General features: G+C 44.9%; 1 protein-coding gene across 1 annotated transcript in view; it reads right to left on the bottom strand.

Annotated features, from left to right (window-relative positions):
• Nucleotides 1-2,553: 2,553 nt before the first annotated feature.
• Nucleotides 2,554-10,155, bottom strand: part of gpc4 (glypican 4) — a 30,302-nt gene continuing 22,700 nt past the window's right edge. Inside the window, exons 3-9 of the mRNA XM_013275431.3 lie at nt 9,054-9,451; nt 8,519-8,684; nt 7,573-7,703; nt 6,159-6,305; nt 5,948-6,072; nt 5,679-5,851; nt 2,554-5,590 (exon numbers count right to left, since the gene is read on the bottom strand). Coding sequence (XP_013130885.1) covers nt 5,328-5,590; nt 5,679-5,851; nt 5,948-6,072; nt 6,159-6,305; nt 7,573-7,703; nt 8,519-8,684; nt 9,054-9,451 — 1,403 coding nt within the window. The 3' untranslated portion in view covers nt 2,554-5,327. The remainder of the gene's footprint in view (nt 5,591-5,678; nt 5,852-5,947; nt 6,073-6,158; nt 6,306-7,572; nt 7,704-8,518; nt 8,685-9,053; nt 9,452-10,155) is intronic.

Genomic DNA, 10,155 nt, shown 5'->3' with positions numbered 1-10,155 from the left:
TTAATTATACTCCCTATATTTTTAAACAAATATCTGTACTCTGTACTCCCTACATTTTCAAAATAGGCTCGTAACATTTGTTCCATACCGAGTAGTTAGACATATTCAGACACACATGCAGACCCATGCATCATGCATGGTATAGCACATAACCATGTACATTATACATGGTTCATTCAAAGATCTGCATGGGGTTATGTTAATTTTAAATTGGCCATAGGTGATAATATATTGGTCTTTCACCCTGTGGTAGGATCCACCTTCAAAATGACTAAAAGCCCCAACTTACATCTTATACAATGCAAAATTCTCCTTAGAACACACTGTACAGGACAAAGGTTGTTCCAAATGGGTTTTACACACTCAAACATATGCACCTACTGCAAAGACAATTCTGCTGTTCAGAGGTTCTGGCAGAGGATATGTGAAGACTTATACACATGGTTTAGTTGCTGTATCCAAGCCTCACCTAGCTGTGCATCTTAGGTGGCATAAGTGAACTAGATATGGAAGCAAATACATCACATATACTCCTTACTTCCTTATGCATCACTAAGAAAACACAGTTTCTGTATTAATCAAATCAATATAGAAATTTACTTCTAGATCACATTAGTCTGGAGAGAATGTCTGCCTCCAAAAAATCAACTGGGTGAATTTGTTTCTCTCTGGTCCCCACTGATCAATTCCATTACTTAGTGAGGGTGGTTGACTGTAGATTGTAGTCTTGTTTCCTTGTATGCCTTATAGGCGGATGAGGGTGGTCTCTGGGACTATGGGTGTCCGGGGGCTTCCTGGGGCCTGGGAGCAGCATTTGCTGTTTTGGAATGTCTGGGTGTTTGCCTCAGTTGGCGGTGGGGGACTGGGGTGGGTGCTGACTAATGGTCTTGGGATGTGGGGCCTTGGGTGCTTGTGGTGGCAGGTGCTGGCCCCCAGCCAGGAGGTTGGTCTCTTCTGGGCGAGTCCAGGTGTGGGGCCTGGGACTCTGGTGCCCGGGTTGACCTGTTCTCTGCCTGGTGTCTCATGGGTGCCCCCAGCCCATTGGGTGGGGTCTACATCCAGGTGAAGGAGCAAACGATGCTGGTGATGAGCAGTGCAGGTGCAGATGAGCTCTACTTTGCAGCAGTACTGGGTGTTTGTGTCGCGTCCTCCTCCACCATCAATTTTAACAGCACTCTAGTTTCTCATCCTGTACACTTTATACACACACCCAACACAGCACCTTCAACACTGAGTGGAGGGGGGAGGGGGCATCTTCCTACACACCTGTTTCACACACCCTGCCTGCGATGGGGGTCTACAGGCAGGTGGTGGGGCACTCTGACTGTGTCCCTGTACGCTGCTGGTTTCGGGAAGTGTCTGCTCACCTTGGAGGATGGGGTTAATGTGTGTGCATGTGTGTCTTTCTGTGTTATTAGTGGGTGGGTGTGTGGGTTAATGTGAGAGAGTGAGTGAGCCATGAACAAATAGCCGGGCCACAGTCTGGGGCTTGTTGAGCTTTGGCCCCTATGGGACATGGTCATGGAGGAGTGGGGTTCCCCCTCCCTGGGATGTGGGTACTTGTGTGGCTGGATGTTCTGGTGTGGTCTGGGGTGGCTTGGACTGCTTCTGTGTTGGGAGGAGGGTGTTCAGCCCGGTGCCTGGGACCCTGTTCTCAGCTCACACCAGGGTGGCCAGCCTCTAGTGAAGCCTGTTGCCTCTGGTCTTCTGGTCTTCTCACCCTTTGGCCATGGGCGCCCCATCTAGGGCCTCCCTCCTCCTGCTGGGATGGACGCGCAGATGTTGCCTTCTGCATCTATCTCCCTCTGCCCCTGGCTCCACCCTCATTTTTAAGTATTATTCGTGACAAAGACATACACACAAGGAAAACCGGACAGTGGACACAAGACCATCACTATACAGCGTCATCTCGTTTCCTTTCAGGTATGATGCCTATATATAAGGGGCTCAGGATATTCTCTAAATAAAGGACGGCAATTTATATTTTCTCTATAATCTTTATCTTTGATTCATAATTTCTAAAAATCCCAATATATTGTAAACAGGTTCTTGATAGAACCCCTCAATTCATCCACTGCCTGAAAAATAACTTCAAGTCAGCTTCCTCCTGATTGGCTGTTTCCCATAATATGGTTTGAACAGCTGGAGGTGGACCTTCTGTTGTGCCCTTAAAAACATTTCAAATTAGGGTCAAACACACATTTATTAGAAAGGACAATTAAACACGAGTGCTTATGTTCATAGCTTGTTGCCATATTTCTAAATAATGACAGTATCCCATAATCCCCTGCCCCATGTGTGCACGCATCATGCAATGTAAACAGTAGAAAGCTACTTTTGGCTGCTTCCTTGTTGCATGGGGTCACCACAGCTTTGCATGATCGACTTGGCAGTTATCAAGCCGGATGGCCTTCCTGACATAAATGAAAGGGGATTTGGATCTGCAGCAATCTTCATCCGACCAAGCAACTGTAAACCACAACACTATGCATGCATTAATGTAAACGGTGACCACAAGCAATTAAAATATAAGAAGCAAACAGTCACACCACATTTAAATATTGGCAGTCTTTATTTCAACAAGACTAAAAATGTTGTTTAATATACATTTTCTCTTACACTTTAACATCTATCTCATCTTGTTTTCCATAACATTTAGGAGATACTCTGAGAAGTAGAAATCTGGTGTACTTGTAGGGCCTCTTTTAGAGACATCTAAAACCGCTGCTTTTTATTTACACTTTTTTCCTCCACTCTTTTCAGTCACTCACTCCCTCCCTCCTCAGAGAGAGAGTACTTTCTGTTCTTGTGGGCCAAAGGCATACATGGAAAGGTTTCAACAACAGTCCAACTTTAAAAGACAAGACTGAACTCGCTCTGTGGACCGAATGGACGTCTTCCAGCAGCTGGACCAACTCCTGCCAGCTGGAAACATTGCTGCCCTGGCCTGCAAGCACAGACATTTTTGTCACCATCGTCAGCCTAAAACATTTCTTCCGTCTCTCCAAAGGTCGGGCTTCTTCACATTCGACACAACTCCTCCCACATGACACGAACACGTGCACGAGCCCTTGTGGAAATGTTGGTGGAACACAAGGGAGAAAAAACAGTAACCTAGAATTAAACTGGTCACCTGCAGAAGTAATGCCAAATCGAGCTGCTTAAGCACAGCTTCGTGATTTTAAATTAAGGCTTCAGTATTTCATACGGGTTGCATAGAGGTTTCATCAAATCCTTCAAGGTCAGATCTTGATACGACGTCCTCGTCTGATGATTGTGGATGTAACCTGATAACCTGTCCCGTAAGCTCAAGATCAACCCGTTAATGTCAAAGCCAGACAAGACAAGATGCAAAGGTATAAACTCCCATCTAATCGTTTCATCCGTGCAGACTCGCATTAAAGCTCCAAATCTTTTCATTATACTTTTACAAAAATGTATATTTTTCTCCACACTGAAACATTGTAGATGTTGCATTTTTGATAACCTGTAAGTTCTAAATGCATGTTTGAAATACATGGAATACATTAGTGCAGCGATGCTGCATGAGTCGGCATCATTGTAGAGATGAAATGTCCAGGTAATGCAACTTAACAGACCCGATTATCAAATGAAAAGCTCCAAGAAGAAAACTTACATTGTGCTTGTCAGCTGGTAACAATATACTCAAAACACCTTTCAGGGAATCTGAGCAGATAGATCATAAATCATCATCAACAGCTACTTTCTTTTCTTTTCCAAAAAACAAACAAACAAAACCTTAAGAAGATGCTAGTAATGTACCAAACATATAAAAAAAATAATCAGGCACCTTTCATTGCATTAATTTTGGTAGTAATTGTGAAAACACTTAACTTTGAGTTGAAATGATGAGAACCGTTCAGAATGAGTCCATTTACACTGACACAGGCCATTTATCGAGGTACAAGCGTGTACTGTGGGACGTGAACGTGGGCCAGAAAAACAGGCCCCAAAACCTGTGCACACTGACCAGAGCGCCCCCCTTATCTGTGCACACTGACCTCTTCCACCACCTACAACTACCAGTAAAATCCACTGTAGTACCTAATATATATCTTCATACCAAAAAAAGCTAAAAATCTCAACACCTCCTCAACATAAAACCCTGTATTAAAATAATCTTTTCTAGATTTCCATTTGATTAAAACACTGACGTTTGTTCCTCTTGTCTTGTTTAATTAAAAAGCTCCAAAAACGTGCATGTTGCCCTCTTTTCTTTCCAAACGTTAAGACTGTATAGAGTCAGATCTTCTGTGCCGAACTGAGCTTACAGTACCAAAAAAAAAAAAAAAAAAAAAAGGGCATTTGGGACATGTCAGCTTTGCCTTCTTGGGGGTTTAATGGCAGGGGACATCAGCCCTGCACATATCTAACTCTATCAGACACTCTCAACCTCATCGTCTAGATTGCATTGACTCAGTAAGCACGAGGTATGACCTTACTATTGAACTGTTTAAGCTGAAAGAAGTTCAATGAAATAATAATGAGGAAATTAAAGTTAAGATGCGAAAATGCTCACAGCAAACGTACGTGTGTGTGTTAGGGGCTTGCAGAGCGCCCCGCAGACTCTTCCACAGAACGACGCCATCTTCTGGTCAAACATGAGCACCTGTGCTGTAAACTCTCACTGCATTTCTGAGACGAGCTGCCTCCAAAGCAAACCGAACAAAACAAGTCTCAAAAAGCTTCAGAATTTCTCACCTTTCTAAAAGTATAAATGCACACAGGCACAAATATTCACAGTATGCACTTTTATAATGTGCAAAAAAATAAAAAAGCTTTGAATTAGTAACAAGACAGCATCACGTGGGTTCTGTTTCTATTAGTCGTGTTTTCTGACTGATAGAAAAACCAGCCTCAGAAATTTAAAGATGTGTCCCAACACAGGCACTCAGAGATTGACCCAATATCTTTCTTAATGCTTAAATGTCAGATGTCAGTCATCGAAGAAGGCACAAAGTTAATCATGAGATTAAACTGCCAAAATAAGTGTGAAATTCTGCAAGCACAACCAAAAAGTAGCTCAGAGAGAGCTGTTGGAGGACAGGTTTATCTGGGCGACAAAGCTGGATCTCTTGGGAAGAAAAATCATACTGCTGTACACTGATGTCTTTAACAACATATGAACAAATAGTTAATAGTGAGGTTATTGTAATATTAAGAAGTTTCTTCCCCTCCCACCCCAACGGTGGACAGTCCAATGTCCTGAAGGCAGTCTTTTTTTGTTTTTTAAAGTCTCTCTGACAGTTTTCCCCTTCGTGCTGTTGCTCCTGGTCGTTCTCTTCCCTCTCCCTGCCCAGCCACTTTTATCTCAAGTGGGGAGCTAACAGGGCCAGGGCGAGCCCGCAGAGCGCCAGCGCCATGCTTCCCCGTGAGGTGACCCCAGCTGAGTTATTGCTTTGCACTGGATTAACCCGTGGTGATCCAGCCGCTGCACTTCCACCCACTGCTTTTCCACCCGCTGCTTTTCCACCCCCTTCTTTATCAGACGTTGGTGGAACAGAGAAGTATATGTCGCAGTTAGGACCATCGCAACCGCTGCCGCTCTCATCTCCGCTGCCGTCATCATCTAGGGGGCAACAAAAGACAAGCAGGTGAGACATGTGCAGCTAGGAAACCGAGTTGCAAAAGCTGTGAAGCTCATTAACCGCTCTCACCGCTCTCTGCAGTAATGTCGATGCCGCTGTGTGCAGCTTTGAGCCGGCTCGTCATTTCCTTCAAAACTGCTATCTGACTGCGGATGACGGTGTCTGGTTTTGTTATGTCCACGTCCACGTCCGGGTTTGATATCTGATTGGCCAGCCCGCTGCCAATGACATCTGATTCGTACCTAGTGGAGTCAAGTCCGGCGTTAGACTTTAATTTCAATCATTTACAAGCAACGCGGTAAAATTTAGACTCTCTTTGTGAAGTCTGCGCCTCTCACCTGCTTTTCGCTGTACCATTCCAGCACTCATCACCCGCTGCAATCCCCTCGCTTACACACACAGTCTCTGGCAACGTGGACCAGAACTTTTTGGCATGCTTCAATTTCTTTTTTACTTCACTTGTCTGTTTAGAACACACAAAAGGAAAAAGGTCAAACCAATTACTCAGAGTAAATGTGATATTCGCTTCTTTGCCTTCTTAGTCCTCACCAGTCGATCTAAACTGGTTCCAGCAGCAGTCGTGGGTCTTGCTTCAGGACTGTAAGGGCGGAAGCGGCTGGTAAAGGTGGAGTCTTTGACGGAACGTTTGGAACGAAAGGCAGTGCTTGTTTTGGGCATCCCACATCCTTGGAAAACCTGTTAGAGGAGGAAGAAGAATACAGAAATGTTTTACAGATGAAGACTAAATGATTAGCCACCCTGTGAAATGTTACGTTTTGGTCAAAAATGTCCCGAGTGCTTTTTTAACAAAAGAAGGGATTTTCAACACAGCATTTCTAAACATACTAGTTTTCTTCAGAAAGCATAAATTATTTCAATTTGCCCACAATATAAGAATTATTTCAGACAAAAAAAAAAACAAATTGACCAGGGTCAGAGTCATTGTCCCCATGGAAAACTGAGCCATAGACACACAGTACAGAACACGCCCGGCAGCAGTGGGAAGCAAAAGACTCTAGAAAGAAAAATGGTGAGAGAACGACTGCCAAGACACCCGTGAATGACTTAGCCAAGTTTGAAATTGTAGTCTCAACGGAGACGATCACTATAGACCTGCACAGGAATGAGCGGCGAGGTTAGAGACCAGGAAAAACTTCTGCAGAAGACACGCCTTCAAGCCAGACTGAGGTATGCCAAGAACGACCTGGAGACAAATAATCCACACTAGAAGAGCGTCATCTGGTCAGAGGAGATAAAACTACAGCTCTTTGTCCACAGACACTTTGCTGATGTTTAGAGAAAAAGGGAGAATTCTACAACTCAAAGGACACTGTCCCCACAGTGAAGCACGGTGGTGGGAGGATCCTGATGTGGGGATGCTTCAGTGTCTGGAACTGGGAATCTTAGCAAGGTGGAAAGAATCATGAAGAAAGAAGTTTATGTGAAGATTTTAAAAGAAAACCTCGAGCAGTCAGAAACAAACCTGGGTCTGGGTCGTCTCTTTATCTTCAAACACAACAACGACCTAAAATATGTCACTCCTGGTGAAGAACTACCTCCAGAAGACCGAAGTGAACGTTACTGACCAGTCGGTGCAAAGCCCTGAATTGAATCCCACCGAAAATGGGAGGAGCTTCAGAGACTCTCCAAAGAAGAATGAGCTGGGATTGTTCAGGAGACGTGTTTGAGACATGCTGAAAACAGGCTGTTATCCAGCAAAAAGAGTAAAAGACTGACTGTTAGCATAGAGGAGGTAATTATTTTGACCCTGGTAGTTTTTGTGAAATAATTTTGTTTCTATGTGCAAAGTACAAATAATCTAAGCATCCAAAATAAAACAAGGATGTTTGGACGAGCTGTGCTAAAAAAATTCCTTCCTCTGCACTTGGAAGGGAGGGCTAATAATTCCATCCTCATCTGTTTTTATTTAGTTTAATTTGAAAGGCGCTGAAATGAGACTGACCTTCTGCGACACCTGCATGCTGTTCTCCTGCATGTTCATGATGGCCTCTGAAATCTTCACATCAATTGGATCCATGACAGACTCGAAATTAAAGGGACCTTCGAGCCTCTCGGCGAGACTATGCATGGCATCTGAAAACCAAAACATAAGTTGACATCAACACAGGGGAAAGCAGTTACAAGCTCCTACCACTAGGGAGAAGCACTCGCATGAGGGTGAGACATTTTTAATCAGTGAGATGAGCCATTAGTGTAGGGTAGGATAAAGCTGCAGCACAGCAAGGGGGCAACAGAAACCAGACGCCTCTGCAGACCGCAGCGGTGTCAGCAGCCAGAGATAGACACATGTAACGGTGATATAGTCAGAAACCATGTTTCTGGTCACAAGAATCCATCATGCAGGATAAATATAAAGCACACAGTGAAGAACTGTGGATGCGTGCACCACCCTGAGTGTAATGTAACTGATCTGGGTCTGTTTGTACACAGCACAAGACTGCATTCATTCCAAGGGTCACCACATGTACAGCCCCTCCCTCCCCCTTTTCTTAAACAACCTACTAAAGAATGAAGAACATGTTTGTACATGGTTTTCAACAATAAAAACTGTTCCCATGTTAAATGTTTTTCTTCCAAAGCTGAACTGCAGTTTGCCTCCTTTATTTACCCCGAGTCTGTCATACCACAAATCCCATCGCCACTCTGGTTTCATGCTCACAAGGAGAGTAAGGGGTGCACGCTTAGATAAGAAAGTCGATGAAACTAATGATCTTTGAAGAAATATGAGTAAGTGGCAATGAACCCAGGAGCAGGACGCTGCATAAATATACTCTGTTGCCAAATTAAACACTTTCAGCTATTATGGTTATAAGGCGGTGTAATCACGGGCAGGTTTCTGTTAAACAGTGGCTGCTGAAGGTGCCCTTGTTCGCATGTCGTCTGCTTACCGAGGAAGTTGTTCCACTCCGTGTCCAAGTCTGCCTGGTTAGCCAAACAGCCACGCATCACATTCAGACAGTAATTCTGGCAGGGTTTCAGGGCTACTTGGCCCGAGCAGTAGGGACAGTACAACATCTTCATAGCCGCTCGCACACAGCTGGGAGAGGCGCTGACCTGGAGTAGGCAGAGGGCAGTTAGTGGGCCGTTTTCATTACATCATAGCCGAAGCACTCATTCGACACCACCAGAGAGACATTCTCATACTCTGAAAAAGCATGACCATTAATTGCATAAGCCAAATCCACAAAGCAGTTTAATCTAATCGCCAATGAATCACTCAGTACAGTGGAAAAACAAGTCATACCAGAACAGTCAGAGTGGTTTATGTTACCAGACAGAGAGAAAGAGAACCACAGATAGTTTTTCATCAGAGATGTGCACTCAGAACCGGAGCAGGGAGGGATGGACAGGACTTCAAGGAAAACAAGTCTCGTTCTCGGCTGTTAGTTTCTCTCTTTGCTAAAACTGTGCTCCGTCACTTACCGTGGAAACTTTATTGGCCACCTCAGGCATGAGCGCCAGGCCACGCACAAAGGTGCGCGCGGCGATAAAGGACCTCGTTAACTGGATGCGGAGCTTGCGGGGCACGTCGCCGAACGGCTGCAGCTCCTCCGTATGTCGGCTGACGCACTCCATGTAGGTGTCGCTGAACTCGTACTGCACGTTGACCAGCCGGAACATCCTCTCCAGAAGGTCGGCCCAGAAGTCCGACAGCATGGAGTCCAAGTTGACGGCAGCGCTGCCGGACGCGTAGTACTGGGTCAGGGACTGGAAGAAGTTCTTGAAAAGTTCCGAGTTCTGCACGTACATCATCCCGTATGTTTTCACAAACATGCTGTCCAGCGAAATCTCTGCGTTTTTCAAAAGCTCGCGGAAAAACTCTGTGGAGATGTGAAAGAAAGGCCGGGTTAGTCTACAGCCTGTGGGCGCCAAAGAGCAAGAACAAACAGTGTCAGATTGTTTATATTTAAGTGTCTACAGGGAAGAGTTCAAGATGTCACGAAGAGAACATCTAGACGAGCTCAGGACTAAAGTTATGACTATCTGCCCAGTTTGACTTTTCCTGTTTTTTGTGACATTTTGAACTTACTGTTGTGTTCCTCTCTCAACATTTTAAAGCACTTTAGAAGCCCAAGTTTGCTTTCAGTACATTAAAAATCTTGCTGCCACCATTTGAAATCAGACTCACGTTACTCCACTTCACCTGTGCCCCATGTCCTGACGCTTAGAACGAGCTTAAGCATAAAATCTTTAATGAAAGGCAAAAGGAATGTGTTAGGGGACAGTTGGAGACGAGGGGGTGAGCGCGGAGCATCAGCAGAGATGTCTCTCCACATCAGTGTGCTTCAGACTGACCACCATCAATGGCAGTTTTCTGTTGTCACATTCCATTCGCCTTCCTTTCTGCCAGCTTCTCTTGGACTGTCCTTCAGAGGCATTTTCAATAGGATTACGGAATAATGCGACCCCACAACCACCAGCAGCAGCCCCTCCCAGCTACCGTATATGGACCTGTATGCACCCCCCTCCCACTACTATCCTACCAGCCCTGCATCTGCCTCCCTCCCCTACTTTCACTTCATCA

Source organism: Oreochromis niloticus, linkage group LG2 (assembly GCF_001858045.2).
Source record: "Oreochromis niloticus isolate F11D_XX linkage group LG2, O_niloticus_UMD_NMBU, whole genome shotgun sequence".
Taxonomy (NCBI): domain Eukaryota; kingdom Metazoa; phylum Chordata; class Actinopteri; order Cichliformes; family Cichlidae; genus Oreochromis; species Oreochromis niloticus.
Note: the sequence above shows the minus strand (reverse complement) of the source record. Positions and strands in the feature narration are given on the sequence as shown.